The following is a 16221-nucleotide window of genomic DNA, read 5'->3' as shown; positions in this document are numbered from 1 at the left end:
CATTTCCCCGCTATACGCTCCACGTTCGCTCTTACATCTTTCGTTGCGCTCCTTCGCTCGGTTGAATCGCCGATGCACGCCGACGCTCAACGCAGGAACGGGTCCCTACGAGCTGCGCTCTAAAAGCAGGCAGAGAGCCACACGAGTCACCGAAAGGAAAAGAAGAATAACCTTAGCACCACATCGCAACCACTCGCTTTACTCACTCACTCACTGGGAAGATCGCGCATTCGTTCATACAAGCAGTGGCTGAAAAAAACGTGTTGCATTTTTGTATGCAGACGAATTTAATGACTGATGACGCAATCTAGTTCCCGCTGCACAGCAGATGATTTGAAATGACAAAGGAACACAATTAACAAATACTACAGAAATGAACTAAGTCACCGCCGCCTTGGTGCCGTTCCTCTACTCCGCGCATTCTAAATGTATTAGCGCCAAATACACAATGGAACCCTTCAAACTACCACAAGTATTAGCGCTTGCCCGTTTTATCTAGATTTCGCCGAAGTCCGCGCCTACGCGAATCCCAGGTGCTACCGTCGGCATCGTCGTTCCAAACGGGGCAGGGAGTCGTCGTCGGTTGCTTCGGGCAGAACGCGTCTCGAAATTCCTTCAAGTCCAGTAGTGCGAGGTTCACGCGCACGCGCGGCGGCAGGCTCAGTCGGTAGCGCATGTGTTCGCGGGCGTGCATCGCCTCGCTCTTCGTGGCGCAAAATCCTGCCGCGTAGTTGATAAAGAACAGTTTCAACGCGGTAAGTTTGGTGGCTGCGCGGCCCGGCACGAATGGGACTCCGTGCGAGAACCGCCGGAATGCCACCATGAGGGGCTTGATGACGGCGTTGTCCGCGAATATCTGCTCGAACAAGTCGTTCACGCTGTTCTTGGGCAGGGGGATGTTGGCCGCTTGGATGGCGCTCTTGTAGCGCTCCACGAGGCAGCTCCTGAGCGCGCCGAACCGGTCTCGACTCCAGCTGGACCAACGGGTTTCGTCCAGCGAGGACAGGAGCAGCGCCCTGGACACGTCGAGCGACAGGAGAGGGTACAGCGTGGAAGGGAGATCGGCTCGCGTCACCAGCGACCCGGACGCCACGCCGCTGGACTTAAGGTAGATCGTGAAATTCGACTCCAGAGACCGCGTCCAAGCGGCGTCCAGGTCCGTGGAGCGGCCGTCGAATCGAGCGTCGTAGTTGGCGCCTTCGTTGCTCGAGTCCCAGTACCTCTGAAGCGACGTGGCGAGAAGTCTGCCGTAGTAGCCGACGAGGTTGTCCGTGTAGTAGGTGGTGTTCGCGATCGCGTAGTAGCGGTCGATTTTTTTTCGGCTCTCCTTGCCAGCCAAGTAATCCACGCGCAGAACCCTGAGCCACTTCAATGTGTTGGAAAGGTCTTCGCTCTCCATCCAGGAGGTACCCGTACGAAAGGTACGCGCAAGCGAGGACATCGCATGTCTCACCGTAGCGGCCCACTGGAGGTCCAGGTCGGTGGTCTTTGCCACGATCTCTCGCAGAATCCACCGAAAGCCGTGTGGGAACAGCCTGTTGACCAGATGGAAGCAGCTCTGGGTCCTTGGGTCCACGGTGTGTTGGAAACTTGGGTAACCCATGCGGAGCAAGTCCTGTGGTAGCTTTGCCGGCGACAGTAGAGGAGCCACGTGCACGACAACCCGGACCCCAAGGAAGTTGAGGATCGTTTGGGGACTCGACTTACGCATTACGCTCGGAAGTTTATTGAAGTAAGATGGACGGAGGACCACTACGCTGTCGTTAGGCCTTCCGCGAAGGTGAAGGAGGTATGCATCTACGCGAAACATGGGCAACGGCGGGAAGTTTTTCACCGTTCGGAAAACCTTGTCTTCCCACGCCCCGCTGTAGGCTGGCTTAGACGCCTCCAGGAGCTGAGCCTCGAATTGTACGACGTCCGTGGCCATGGCGTTACTTCGAGGCAACGACTTCCATAGGGTTAGCGTCCGCCGAACGATCTCCTTGTAGGGCAGAGACTCGGAACCCTTTTGCATCTCGTATTGCACGAGAAGGAATTCCCGCGGCGCATCGACGTGGAGCACGTAGGGACCGGTGTCTGAGGCCTTCCGAAGCGACACGTAGACGATGGGAAACACGGCCAGCTGTCGATCGATGAGCCTCAGGACGTGGTCGAGCTGGAATGGCAGCGGCGAGTCGACGTACGGCCAGCCTTCGAGACCAACATCGCGGAGCATACCTTGAATGCTATCCCACATCGCGTCCCCCTTGGCAACAACCGTTTTTCCGAGGCATAGGCTCAGCACGATGCTGGAGTGATCGAGGAAGTTGCGCTGCTCGCCGGGACCGACGCTTTCTGCAACCGCTGTCCTCAGCGCGCGCATGTGATCCAAGAGATACCTGCGATGAATGAAGCCGCGGTATAAGCTCCTTGCCGAAATTCTTGCCATTATCGGACGACGTGATTTTGTCACAATTAAACATGCAGCCCGAAACAGTTCACTTCAGCTGCCCGTACTACCAGAACGTTAATTCTAAAACGACACTTTCTGTTGAGAAGCCACCACATCGCCGCCGACGTTCTCACTGTTATAAAATCGCTAAATGTCCGAATTATTACTGCAGCTCTTGTATTACTGCATCATTTTTCAAAGGTATACAAGCCATTTAGAGCCGCCGTCATGGACGCAGTTTTGCTGTGTGGTTTTCGTAGCTCTTATACCACTCCAGGCCTATGTATGGTGAGTAAAGAGATTTATTTTAATTCCCTTGTGCGTTGGAATTTATGGCATTACAGGCACTTCCTTAACCTGACTTTAGTCAGCCATGTGGTCCCAGGCAGCGCATTCCGTATACTTTTGACAGAGTGTATGTACTGTATATGGGCAGCTAACCAAATATTATTTCTAACGTGTGCGCAGACGGCCATTCTAAGATTAAGTGTTTCCCAAATTTTTCACATCATAGAAACATAATTTCGAGGCCTATAGATTTTACAGGAGAGGACTGAAAGCCGGAGCGTTCATAATGCCATGAATGGATTATGGGGTTTTACGTGCCAAAACCACTCTCTGATTATGAGGCACGCCGTAGTGGAGGACTCCGGAAATTTTGACCACCTAGGGTTCTTTAACGTGCACCTAAATCTAAGTACACGGGTGTTTTCGCATTTCGCCCCCACCGAAATTCGGCCGCCGTGACCGGGATTCGATCCCGCGACCTCGTGCTCAGCAGCCTAACACCATAGGCACTGAGCAACCACGGCGGGTATAACGCCATGAATAATTCCACCACAATGTTAACTGGTTTTTCATAATCGCGGAAATCAAATGCTTCCATGAGATCCTATTATTACACGATGCGACGAGGGATCCTTTCTCTTACTGCAAAATTGCAATAACGTTTTGCAGAGTCCGGGGCATACCTGGTGACTTCCTTGATCAAGAATGCCTTTCCAGCGGCCCTGTACGGCAGGTCGCCGTGTAGCTCCCACGCCTGCGAGCAGACGTACGAGTAGAAGTCGACGCACGGGTTCACTGTGGCGTTGAGCTTTTCGTCCACGAGGCGTATCTGCCAGCGGCATGCCTCGGTGTCGCAGTCATACGCCCCGGGCGACGGGAGCGGGTCGCCGGTCACCTTGGCCTCGTAGTCGTCGTAGTCACTGAGGGACAACGCCTTCCTGCGGGTCGCCGTCGATGATGCCGGCGACGAAGTCGCCACAGCCGCTGCCGCGCGTCCCTGCGCCACAACTCCGCCGCTCTTCCCGTACACGGCGATCGCCTCTGTCGGCTGTTGGCTTTCGGAACCCCCATCGCCGTGGTGGTCGCGCGACTCTGACAGCGCCTCGACGACCATCATCGCCACGTAGCTGATGATCAGCGCTGAGACGACGGCCAGCATTAAAGTCTGCGCGCTTATCTCTTTCACACTGAGGTCCTTCCACTTTGTGAAAATGAGGGGGACCCAGCTCCTGCCGGTATACCGCAGGGCGTCCTGGGACCTGGCCGCGGTCCTCCCGGTGCTCCTCTCCGCACCGTCGTCGTCGTCTTCGCCGTCGTCCGAATCACCTTCGCTTGACGAAGAGGAGCTGGACGATCCGCTCAACGACCTCAGAGTCGAAGTGCTGCCGACTGGCGGCACTTTACTCGCGCCGAAGTTCTCCGCAAGGGCGGCAGCACGGCCCGTCTTCAAGTCACTGAGCGGCCGCGCAACTTTCGAAGGCGCAGTCCCGATGGGGGAGGTCTTGGTGGACGGGACATTCGCAACTCGAATTCCAGCTGTCTGCGGCGCGGCGGCCACGCCATTGTCGACGGGCGAGTGAGGAGGACTCGCGATGCACTGCGCACTGGGCACGGTGGCTCTCGCCTCGCCTGGCGTGATCTCGGCCCCGACCGCGCACCCTGGCTCGGGCAAGCGCTGGCCACTGGGCAGCACGGCGCGTTCGAAGTTCCGGATCGGCATGGGCGTGTTCGGCCGCAGGTACGAGAAAGGCCTGTTGATTGTCCTGTTGTCCATCGGTGCGGTCACGCAGCCTTTGCTACCAGCTTCTGGACGAGAGGAATGTAATGTACTGCTCCTTTTCCGATGTCGGATCAGCAAGGGTCCAGAAGAACCCGGCAGATTGGATGGCGACAGGGGTCGGCGGTAGAGCGCTCTTTATATCCCGCTCTACCAGGAATGTGAATCCTCGCGAGGATTGCAGAACAACTCGGAGTGTGAGAGATCGCGGGCCTAGCTTTTCAGGGGCGCCGCGGCAGTAAGATCCTTGAAGGACAGCGAGGAATCGAACGAGCTGAGGCCGTTAGCTCTCGTGCTGCGAGGGGAACGATGATGATGATTGTCGGCTGCGTCACGTTGGTTGATAGCACGTACCCACGAGGAAGTTTCGCTAGCCAAAGAGAAATAGGATTGCTAGCACTGAATGCCAAAATTTAAAGAAAGAGTGCAACAAAAAAAAAGACAATAACTGATCTGACATAGACCGTATACAGGGTCAAGAAGACTCCTCCTCTTCTGCCTCCTCGCATGTGCCGCTGCCGTATAAAGTCAAGAAATCAAAGCCCTTTAATACCTGATGTTAAAGATGCAGCGGTCGTTCAGTCACCTATTGTTACCGGCGCCAACCGACTCTCATTGGTTCAAATCAAATCAGATCAAATCAAAGCTTTATTTCACCTCACAACAAAGAGAGAAAGGGGGTAATGCCCAAGAAGTATTTTAATGATTGGAAAATGTAGAGAGGTCGGCCGGATAATGGAGCATCTGGCCTGCTACTCTACGTAAGGGAGGGGGAAGAGGGGAAGAAAAGGGGTCACAATGATGGATGATAATGGGAGGAACGAGGTGAATGACACGTTACACAAAGGGTATCACAGGCGGGAGTCCAGGCCCGTGTCACCTAGGAAACGTGAAAGTGCCCGCATTGTCTCTGTCGTCTGCCAACTCTGTGGCCACGCGCCTAGCAAGAGGTCCTCCGACAGTGGTCCATTGTGGAAATGTCTCAATGTATCTGCCAATGTCAGTCTTTCTCGCGCATACTCAGGGCACACCACGAGCACATGTTCTATAGTCTCTACAGCGCCACACACTGAACAGTCCGGGGAGTCTGTCCGTCCAATAATGTGCAAATATTTGCGCGTGAAGGCGACGCCTAATCGCAGTCTGTGTATCAGGCATGTATGAGGGCGTGGAATTCCACGCAGAATAGGAAATTTCATATCGGGATCCAGGCTTTTAAGGCGGACGTGACGAGCGTCTGGCTGGGCCCAGTATGTTCTCGTCGCACTCCTCATTAATTCCGACAGGAGGCATGTGATGTCCGGTCTGGAGAATGGCACTACAGTTCGCATGCCATTGATGAGGGCGCGCCTTGCTGCAGCATCGGCCATCTCATTACCGTTGAGCCCACAGTGTCCCGGGATCCATTGGAACACTATGCGGTGGTGTTTTTCTTGAGCGTATGAAAGTAGCTCGGTGATCTGCAGGGCCAGAACCTGATATGCGGTGTGGCGCAGGAAGCATCCCAAAATTTGCAGCGCGGGTTTTGAGTCCGTGAAAATGCACCACTCTTGAGGTCTTTCCCCGCAGATGTGGCGAATCGCTTCTCGAATAGCCACAAGCTCTGCAGCGGTTGATGTTGAATTATGGTCGAGTATGAAACCTCGAGTCATCTGTTGGGCTGGTATCACCACAGCTGCTGTCGATGCCTTAGGTGACACGGAGCCGTCTGTGTACACATGAACATATGTCTGGTATTCTGACCAGATGTACGCGAGAGCAAGTTGTTGTAGTCCACTGACGGGAACCAATGATTTCTTTAGTATGCCGGGGACATGTACGCATACGGAAGGTTGAACCATCACCCATGGTGGCTTGACGGGGTGGTATGGAAGGGCATAGCCTGATGTTATGTGGGGTAGATGGCAACGGAGTGCACTTGTGAAACTGCTGTCCGGTCGCTCATGTAGAACCGACGTCAATGGATGACAATGGTGTCGCGTCAGTAAGCGTAAATACACACGAAGTGGTTCGTGAGACAGGTATATCGGTAATGGGCATACGTGGGCTTCCTCAATTGCGCCTTTGTTGGAGGCACGCCGTGGCAACCCGAGGCATATTTTGAGTGCCTGCGCTTGGACGCTCTCTAATGTCCGTAAGCAGGAAATGCTCAAGTTTGAGAGTATCGGAAGGCTGTATCGAATGTAGCCCACGAAAAGAGACTGATAGAGTCTTAGTAATGAGCCTTCCGTGGGGCCCCATTTCATGCCTGTTGCGAAGCGAAGAACATGGCAAAACAGATTAAGTTTTTGCTTCAACATATTAATATGCCTCGTCCATGACAAATCGCGGTTGATGATAATGCCCAAGAATCTGTGGTGGGAGACATAAGGTATTATGACACCGCTAATGGAGATCGGGTAGCGGCAGACGGATTTGCGCGTGAATGCAACCACAGCACATTTTTCGGCAGCTAAGCGCAAACCCTGACGCCGTATGTATCGTGAAGTAGATGCCACAGCCCGTTGTAATTTCGCACGTAGTTGTGGGCGTGTTGTACCAGAAGCCCAGATGCAGATGTCATCTGCATATGCACTGATGTGGATGTGAGGTGGAAGCTCGCTCATCAGGCCAATCAGTGCCACATTAAATAATGTTGGGCTGAGAACTCCTCCCTGAGGAACTCCACGGCATACCTGATGACGGTTAGTGTCTCCGTCAGGCGTGGACATGTAAACGAAACGGCCGCTGAGGTAGCTCACAATCCACAGGTAGAGCCGGCCGCCAATACCCAAGTCATCTAGGGCATCGAGAATGGCTTCATGAAGGATGTTGTCGTAGGCCCCTTTGATATCTAAGAAAACAGCGGCGACGAGTCGGCGTTGACGTTTTTCATGTTCCACTGTCGTAAAGAGGTCAATGACGCTGTCAATTGAAGAACGACCCCGCCGAAAACCGGTCATCATGTTCGGATAGAGATCATTTCTTTCCAGAAACCATTCGAGCCTCGCCAGGACCATTCGTTCCATAACCTTGCCAACACAGCTGGCTAATGCAACTGGGCGGTATGAGGTAACATACCGCCCAGTTGGGGTGGCAGTTGGGGGGCAGGAAAAAGCTGCATTACTGCAGCTTGACTAAGCCCGGCCCTCTATGGTACAATCTGGTAAGTTAATACCACGATCTCTGGTAAGTTAATACCATTGGATGTTTCAGTTAGTTCTTTGTCATCGATGCTATTGACGCTATAAATTAAATGCAGTTGAATAAAGATCTGACTATCCCATCAATCGTAGGTCATTGTCCCTCTTAGGTGGTAGTCATTCCGCTGGTCTTAGGAAAAGCTGAAACGTCGCAGAATTCCAAAAGCATGACATCCAGAAGAATGCTGCGTTCTCTATTTCTATGAAAAAACGGTTTCCCGCGCCGATATTCGTTGCAATGCTATGAAGTTGTACAACGCGTTGTAAAAATCGAGCAAGTTGGCACCGCTGACATGCAGCCACAAGATATTTTGGTCTTCACTGGGCATATAGTTGCTTTGCGCATGGGCCTGTCTGCAGATGAATTATCATCGGATAATCTGGTACCTCATTCGTGGTCGCCCTCGCTCCCAGCGACCGTTGGCCGGGACTATAGCTGAAGGAATTCAGCCAATTTGCATGGGCCTCAGTTTCGGTTTTTGGCGCTTTGAACTGTACAGCCACATCGACAGTGACACCTGAGGTGCCGGGCTACGCCGCTACGCTCCCAGAGTTTTCAGCACCACTGGGCAAGGCGGCAACGCTGTAGCATGTGTCCACGAAATAATCTGTTTTTTCCTACGCGGTGTAAAACACTTACTACCCAAAGTATACGCTACAAGTTTCTGGTGCCTAGTGTTGTCGCTTTGCTCCAGGGCGTTTGCGAAAGTATAGCGGAATGTTTTGATATCACTTGTGTGCTGGTGTTGCTACTTAGCGCTGAAATCGGAACGATCCTTGGTCCCGACAAGTCTGTTATGCAAGAGTTGCTGAAAGATCAAAAAGATGACGACTACGCATCGCAGGCACGGATGGTTGAATTCATTCGAAGGTGAGCTGAAGCATTTTGGTGGTAATGTTGCACAGAATGAGCATTGGTAGAAAGCCGTGGACAAGATGTCGACTGGTATGATTGAATTTCTCGATAAGCTAGATAAACTTGTAAATCAACCGGCGGAATATTATGGTTATCGGAACTGCGCTAATGTAGCACTGAAACGTCTGAGTCACTGCGCAAGATTGTTATTGAACGTGTGTTCAGGACTAAAATGAGCACGTTGCCGTAACAAGTCCTCAATGCTTCATCGCCTTGAAAAGAAGTCCACTGCGCGCGAACAAACCTCTCATTTTATGGCTCTATGGGTTAAAAAAGACGCAGTTATTTAATATGCATGCGCAAGCTGAATGATTCCAGATTATGACTTAACGACGGCAATATTAAAAGGTACGAGATAAAAGGAAGAACTTTTAGAAGTTTAGAAGTATGCAAAAAAAAAAAGCAGGGTTGCCATGCACGTTCTCAAACTCTATGATAATCTAATCGTTGAATGCTTGGCGTTTGCGTGGCGTTCTGATGCGCGGGACGTTGTAAGTGTAAGGCGTTCGCGACACCTTCAAAAGACAAAACTTCACTGTGTTCGTGACGTTGTTGTGCTTGTCACAAGCTGTCATATATCGGGAAGAACAAAGTTGATAAGGTGTGCACCCTAGTCATATCAATGGGCGATCACATAGTTATCCGATCTGATTCTTAGCTTAGCGCAACAACCAGCAAAAGGTTCATACTTCAAGTATTCCCGAGTTCTTTTGAAGTATATGGCGTAGACCAATCATAGCACTGAAGCGGTCTTTGTTTTCTTGAAGATTATCTCAAAAGACATATAATGGCTCTCGATAAAAAATTAACTGAATTGTTTTGGTGCCGTGTAACTCGGTTAAAATGCAGTGTTTTTTTAACGTTCTGATGGCATCGGAACCGAGTATTATGCGCAGGCAAAAAAAAGTTGCTTGTGGTTCCTCGGAGGAGCGCGCCATTCTTGATGATGATGTTAATTTGCCCGCCATTACGGGGATTAACGACACGTGCTTTCTGAATTCAAATTCAGCATACATACTGTCAACTCAGAACGTTGCCCGATGTCCGTGGTTTCTTTGTACAGCATATATTTGGCAACCTATGTGAGGCGGTAGCAGTTTTGATTTGTTATTACGTAATGTTGAATATCAAACACCACTAAAGCGTGCGCGATCTCATGTAAACTGACCGCAACAGCTGATGTTTCAAAGTTAGCTAAAATTGCTACTAAACCACACAAACGTTATTCCAGCAGAGTTTTCCACTTCACTAAGTAAACTGGGATGAAACATCAACGTGACTCGAGATAAAATCAGTTCTTGTCGTTTATTCGTGCATAGTGCAGATTACGTAAGGGACCATTACTTATGGGCAGTATTCCAAGAGCGAATTACGTATCTCACTCAGCGACATGTTCCGAGCGCCCTGAGGAGAAACTAAACAGGAAGAATCCCTATATAATATTCGCCTCATGACCTTATCGAAGAACGAAATTAAGCGGGTGGTCTCACTATGTCGTCAAAGCAGGCCCGCTCATGCCTAACCTAACCTGAGACAAGCTAGGAAAATATATTTTTAAGGCTTGAATTCTGACATTCGTAACACAATGAAGGGCGTTTGCAAGTGCACGAAACGCTGTGGAAGAGAGAAGACAAGCCCATATAATTTGCTTCAGGACAGTGATTGTTGCTAAATATTTCGACAAAGCTGCACGTTATAACTTCTTCAAGTCACTTTCTACAAGTGATGTACAAGATACGCTGGAGTGCCCGTGAAGTATAGGTCGTGTTTTCTCATAACAGTTAAATTGTTAAAGCAGGCTGGCGAAACTAACGCCACAGGGTCTGGATGGTATTTCGCCTAGGGTTCAGAAAAAAAAAAACTCTCGTCGAACACTGGCGCATGACTTATGTGTATGCTATTTTACAGAAAAATAGATGAGTACGCGATTTTCGGAAAGTTCACACCGTGGTGCTGTAGTTTTTGAAGAGTGGCTCTATAATTACGGTGTGTCCATTTACAGGCCTATTATTGCGATAGCAGTTATACGTGGGTGCTTGAAGCGCATTCACGGCGTTGACGCAGCCACCTTCTCAGTGGCCTACCATAAATTACTTGCAATATTCACACACAAAGAAAATTTACTCGCCATCCCGGCCCTGCGACAGTGAATGTCCAGCGAAACTGTTGAAAACCACCACTACGACTGCTGAGCGGGTATGCGATGCTTTATTGGTTTATAACGCCACCCCCCCCCCCCCGCCCCACCACAATCAATTTTCGCTAGATTTGATATCTGTTGAGGTAACAGTTCTTCTAGGGCAACGGGGTAAATTATTTGTTCGCAAAACACATTCATGAAGCTCCGGATAGCTCACGTGCGAAATTTTCTACAAATGTCATAATTAGTCCCCTATCTTTGAAGTTTACCTACACATTGCCCATAACGCCCCCGCTGCTTTCAAAAAATATAAACAAAATGTCTTGTTCACGAGGACATCGCTGAAGCTAAGGCGGGACGTGTTATGACGCCTGAATATAGGGAAAGAAAAAACGACGCCTCATTAATTATTTTCGACGCTTCTAACTGGACCAGGAACGTAAAAATTTGGTGGCACATTGCAGTTACCATGTCTCCCTACCCTTTCCGGCGCTTGCAAACCTCTTGTAAACTACAGCTATGTACAGCTATGTGCAGCTATGTACAGCTATGTCAGGACACTGGGAAACATAGCTGACAGCAGTCATATCACGCGCTCTAACACTTTAGTAAACATTTTTTTTACAAAGGCTGTGTTTGATCAAACCTCATTTAACTTGGCACACAGTGTTTCCATAGTATACCACCATTTTTCGCTAAATTTTGTCTTGGCGGCTTTTATAGTGCTGCCAGGGCAGGAGCCTCAATTCTTCCCCACTCGTCAGACACGCTCAAACGCTCTGGAGTGCTTGCACACGTAACTTAATGCGAAATCCCCAATTACTCATCCATATTGAAGTTCACTGAGTGCTTGGTAGCTTATCAATATTGTGTCTCTGATTACAAGCGTGAACTTGAAGCGGTCAAGCGCAGTTTCTTTTCAAGCACTCTTCCTTCGCTGCTTCGAAATAAACCGCCTAAATTTTGGGAAGTAATTAGCTGTAAACCGGAACAAGATATCCAACTATTTGATGAAACGGGGGTATGTCATACCATCTGATATGTGCCATCTTGCTCTGCATAACGTATATATTTGTTCGTTTTCTGATTAGTAGTCTTTTTTTATCACCCGTATTTAATAGCCCCTTGTTTCCCACGATGGATCCCATAATCATTGACTGGGTTGGAATAACAAAACTCGTAGAGAATCTAAAGGTATCTGCTCCCGGCCCTGATGAAGTAACTGCTCAGTTTTTGAAATGCACTGTAACCCACTCATCTATTTTATCTAAACTTTTCAAGCAGTCCTTAGAATGTGGTGTGCTGCCAAACGACTTGAAGGCGGTGAAGGTGATGCCTATTCCAAAACAAGGTAACCGTTCATGCGCTATCAACTACAGACCCATCTCGTTAACCAGCACTCCCGGGAAACTTCTGGAACACATCATTTTCTGTAATCTCGTGCTTTTTCTTCAATTTAACAACTTTTTTAGTAAATATCAGCATGGTTTCCAAAAGAATTTTTCATGTGAGACACAACTAGTTATGTTTACTAATGTCCTGTTCTCATCTCTAGACCGAGGTTCTTGCATTGATTGTATCTTTTTAGACTTTGAAAAAGCTTTTGACACAGTATGCCATCGTCTCCTTCTTCTGAAATTAAGCAGACTTAACACTGACCCCTATATACTTAAATGGATTGAATGCTTTCTCGACAAACGAACTCAGTTCGTATCTGCTAACAATTCCGTTTCACCAACCTGTTTCGTAACTTCTGTTGTTGCACAAGGCTCAGTCCTTGGGCCTCTTTTATTTCTTATTTACATTAACGATCTGCCGGAGAATTTGGCGTCTAACATCCGTCTTTATGCTGATGACTGTGTTATTTATTGTGAAATAACTAACCCAGATGATTCCTTCTTACTTCAATATGACCTTACTCCATTTATTCATGGTGTAACTATTGGTTAATGAAATTAAATGTCAACAAATATGAAATGATGAAATTTTCTCGCGGTGGTGCTGTTTCTACATCAGCATACAAAGTTAACGACTCTGTTCTGTCGTCTGTCACTTCCTATAAATATATAGATGTTCACATTACAACAATCGGTCATGGGAAACTCGCATTCATTACGTGACAAACTCTGCCAATCGAACACTAGGTATTTTACGTCGCAATTTTTCTCACGTGCCCTCTTCCCTAAAGCTTACATTATATGAAACATTAGGAAAGGTCTAAACTAGAGTATGCTTGATAAATTTGGGATCCCTGTACAGCACATCTAACATACTTACTTGAAGCCCTTCAGAGCCGCTCTGCACGTTTAATTGTGTGCAGTTATTCCCGCAGTGCCAGTGTATCCGCCATAAAAACTAGCCTTCATGTGCCAGACCTATCATCAAGAAGGAAACTCGCCCGGTTATCACTCTTTCATAAAACGTAGTATGCTAACCCAGAATTACAAGAATGACATTTTTATATCACCCCCTTATATTTCATCGCGAATCGACCATAACGTCAAGATGCAAGTACCAAGGCCGCACAAACCTTTTCTTCAATTCATTTCTGCCCAAGACAGCAACCGAATGGAACCACCTCCCCGCCTCGGTCGCCAGCAGTCCGGTTCATTCATCCTTTCAGACTGCTATATCTAACATTGTATCATGATTCACCACTCTTCTCTGTAACGCCATCAGGCATTGAGAGTACTTTAAATAAATAAATAAATAAATAAATAAGATTTTAATAGTACCCCATTGTTTGAAGAGTGCTTACAAGTTTACTTCGTGTGACTTCTCCTGCTTCGGCCAGTGTAGCAGCCTGCAGTGTTGTTAATGGTGGTGGTTATAAACTTTATTGAAAGGGGGAAGGGTAAAGAGGGACGTGGCTGAGGGTTAGGGCTCAAGTAAGGCCCTGGGCCTGCTTGGCCTTTTCCGCCCAGTCCACCAGTTCAAGTTGTTGGTCGACGTCCCCGGAACTGAGCCAGGCTGTCCAGTCAGTCTCGCTGCTGACGGGGGGATGAGAGAACGGGAGCGAGGTGCATTCCCACATTATGTGTGCGAGTGTTCCTGTTTCCGAACAGAGCCTACATTTGTCGCTTTCCCTGCCCCCTGTGATTTTGTTGATGTATTTTGGGTGTGGGTATGTATTTGTCTGAAGTCGCCGAAACGCGACCGCTTGCGTTTTGTCGAGTTGCTTGGCCGGTGGTGGGAGCGCGCGACGCCTCAAGCGATACCGATGGGCTATCTCATAATAAGTCTCGCAGGGTTCCTCGTGTGTCTCCTCCTCATTCACGCCGTCCGCATCCGCGGACGAGGCTCGGCGTGCGAGATCTCGAGCCAAACAGTGAGCCGACGGGTTGTCGGGCACAGCCGCGTGAGCGGAGGTCCACACGAGGGTTTTCAAGCCGCTTAAGGGGTGTCGTGTGAGGACATGGTACGCCTGTTTGCAAATTCTACCACGGACGAAATTGCCGATGGCCTGCTTGCTGTCGCTGATGATGGTACTCGCGTCCGCATGCATGGCCATGGCAATCGCGGTTTCCTCCGCTTCCACCACTCGGCCAGCCGTGATTGTTGTGTGTTCTATCAGTCCTCCGTTGTGATCAGCTACCACCGCAGTCATGAGGTCGCCGCGAGGGTGCCTGGCTGCGTCTGTGTAGACCACTCCATCTTGCAAGACGTAGCGTCGCCAAATGGCTTCAATACGGGCCTGCCGACGGCCCTGATGGAACTCGGGGTCCATGTTGCGGGGTAGAGGTGGGGCATAAATATGCCCCCTGACCTTTCGCGGAATCGTCACGTACTCTGTAACCTCGGGGATAGCCTCGAGGTTGAGCTTCCGGAGGACGGTGCGGCCAGCCGGGGTTAGTGAGAGACGACGGACTTGGGCTGTGTGGTGAGCGTCCAAGAGCTCCTCGATCGTGTTATGCATGCCTAAGGCCTCTAGCCTTGCGGTAGCCGCATGGTCCGGAAGGCCCAAGGCTGCCTTTGTGCTTCGTGGGATCATGGTGTTTTGTTTAATTTGGCTAATATAAATAAATTAACAGCGGATGCGGGCAGCGCAGCGCTGGATTTTTTTTTGTGCCCTCGTATTTTATTTTTGTTCACGCTGTCAACTTGTTTTATCCGAGCGGCGGCTTCCGCATAAGTCTTGTGCCTGGGCAAGTCCACAGAAGGTGGCGTGTACGTCGGCGTTTTGTAATCATCATCGTCATCATCATCATCATCATTGTGCCAGGATTGAGTCAGGGGCGAATATTTGTGGCAGATGGTGTTGCCCTCGTTGAATCCGTCCCAGTTGTACATAACAGGAGGCGCGATCTCCCGAGCCCTCATCTTCTGCGCGGAGACTTTATCCGTATACTTGTGTCTTACGTGCACATACGAGGTGGACCACTATCGTCGCCATCTGCGCCATCATCGATGTAGTGTGGACACCAGTTGTTGTTAACTAACGTTACAGAACTTGGCAGTGCAGGCGCTTCATGCGAGTGTCTTGGAGTACATCATCATTTTTTATCACTCGCTTTTTACAACGAAGCTCTATGTGGCTAATGGTTTCTTCCTTCCGTCGGTCCGTCCGTCCGTCTGTCGATCGCCTGTACGCCGAAAGCTCCTCCGGCGCAAACCCATGCGCTTGCGCAAAAGAAAAAAAAAACAAGAAAGAGGTGCGCGCGATTAGCCAGCACCACCTAGAAAGCACAAGGCTTATTTACGCCGATTAATTTACATCACGCTACCTGGCCAAAAAATTCAATTGACGAGGCTGCCGTGATGAAAGTGGGGACGTCAAAATCACTGTTGCCTACTCGGGAGCATCCCCATTAGATTCCATGACAGTCGGGCCAGGTAACATGATGGCATGGATCGGAGTGGCAACACCCTGGTCTAAGATCTAGGTGGCGTTGGATAAGATGCTACAGTTGTGACGTCTCTGCTGTCCGTCGCAGCCGAGCGCGCGCAAGGCATTTTCTGTCTGGCTCCGAAATGGGCAGGCCACGCGTCATGCGTACCCCTTAGGAGCAGGCAGCTTTCGATCAGCAACGCCGCGAGCTGAACCGCGAACGAGCTTGTCTACGCCGTGCAGACGCTGCAGCCCGTTCAAAAGAACAATCTCGCGCAACCGAGCGCAAGCAGCAACTGCGTACCGAGGATCCAGCAGCCTACCAAGGCGTGATTTAATGAACCGTCAAAATTAGCTTAGTGATGAACGCCGGGTTCGCACGTTTCAGCTTCGCTGGTTAACCATCTGTACGGAGTGCTTGGGCAGTGATTTTTTTTTTTGTACCCTGTCCTCCTTCCCCTGCGTAGAGTAGCAGGCCAGAACCTACTCTCTCACGCTGACCTCACCGCATTTTCTGTAATAATTTCTGTGAAAAAGCACGTGCTAAAACAAGGAACACCTATCCTTTCCTCTGTATATATGTACGCTGTCTGCTCCGAATGAATTTTCGGACAGGTGACGCTGTTCTTGTTGTGCACCCATACTAAGATGGCTGAAGA

At 49.7% G+C, this 16221-nt stretch overlaps 3 protein-coding genes across 4 annotated transcripts in view; 1 reads left to right on the top strand and 2 right to left on the bottom strand.

Moving 5' to 3' along the window:
* Positions 1–272: 272 nt before the first annotated feature.
* On the bottom strand, positions 273–4780 carry LOC135916107 (phosphate-regulating neutral endopeptidase PHEX-like). The gene is made up of 2 exons (XM_065449345.1): positions 3403–4780; positions 273–2378 (listed from the first exon to the last, which is right to left on the bottom strand). Exons 1-2 carry the CDS (start codon positions 4491–4493, stop codon positions 476–478), a joined length of 2994 nt encoding a protein of 997 aa, XP_065305417.1. The 5' UTR covers positions 4494–4780; the 3' UTR covers positions 273–475.
* Positions 4781–8205: 3425 nt separating this feature from the next.
* LOC135916105 (neprilysin-1-like) overlaps positions 8206–16221 on the top strand; it is a 71241-nt gene continuing 63225 nt past the window's right edge. The window contains exon 1 of the mRNA XM_065449339.2: positions 8206–8549. Coding sequence (XP_065305411.1) covers positions 8504–8549 — 46 coding nt within the window. The 5' untranslated portion in view covers positions 8206–8503. The remainder of the gene's footprint in view (positions 8550–16221) is intronic.
* The window catches only part of LOC135916135 (uncharacterized), an 11065-nt gene continuing 11064 nt past the window's right edge, over position 16221 (bottom strand). For both annotated transcript variants that reach the window (XM_065449400.1, XM_065449399.1), the window contains exon 5: position 16221. This exon is cut by the window's right edge and continues 269 nt beyond it. The gene's annotated coding sequence lies outside the window, so the exon portion shown is untranslated.

Source organism: Dermacentor albipictus, chromosome 5 (assembly GCF_038994185.2).
Source record: "Dermacentor albipictus isolate Rhodes 1998 colony chromosome 5, USDA_Dalb.pri_finalv2, whole genome shotgun sequence".
Taxonomy (NCBI): Eukaryota; Metazoa; Arthropoda; class Arachnida; order Ixodida; family Ixodidae; genus Dermacentor; species Dermacentor albipictus.
The sequence above is the reverse complement of the archived record's forward strand: the minus strand, read 5'-3'. Positions and strand labels throughout refer to the sequence as shown.

What these genes read in the sequence shown, in the direction of transcription:
- LOC135916107 (XM_065449345.1), bottom strand. Translation starts at nt 4,493, where the DNA reads ATGGACAACAGGACAATCAACAGGCCTTTCTCGTACCTGCGGCCGAAC. An exon ending in TTGATCAAGGAAGTCACCAG is followed by an intron (nt 2,379 to 3,402) that starts GTATGCCCCGGA and finishes CATTCATCGCAG; the next exon opens with GTATCTCTTGGATCACATGC.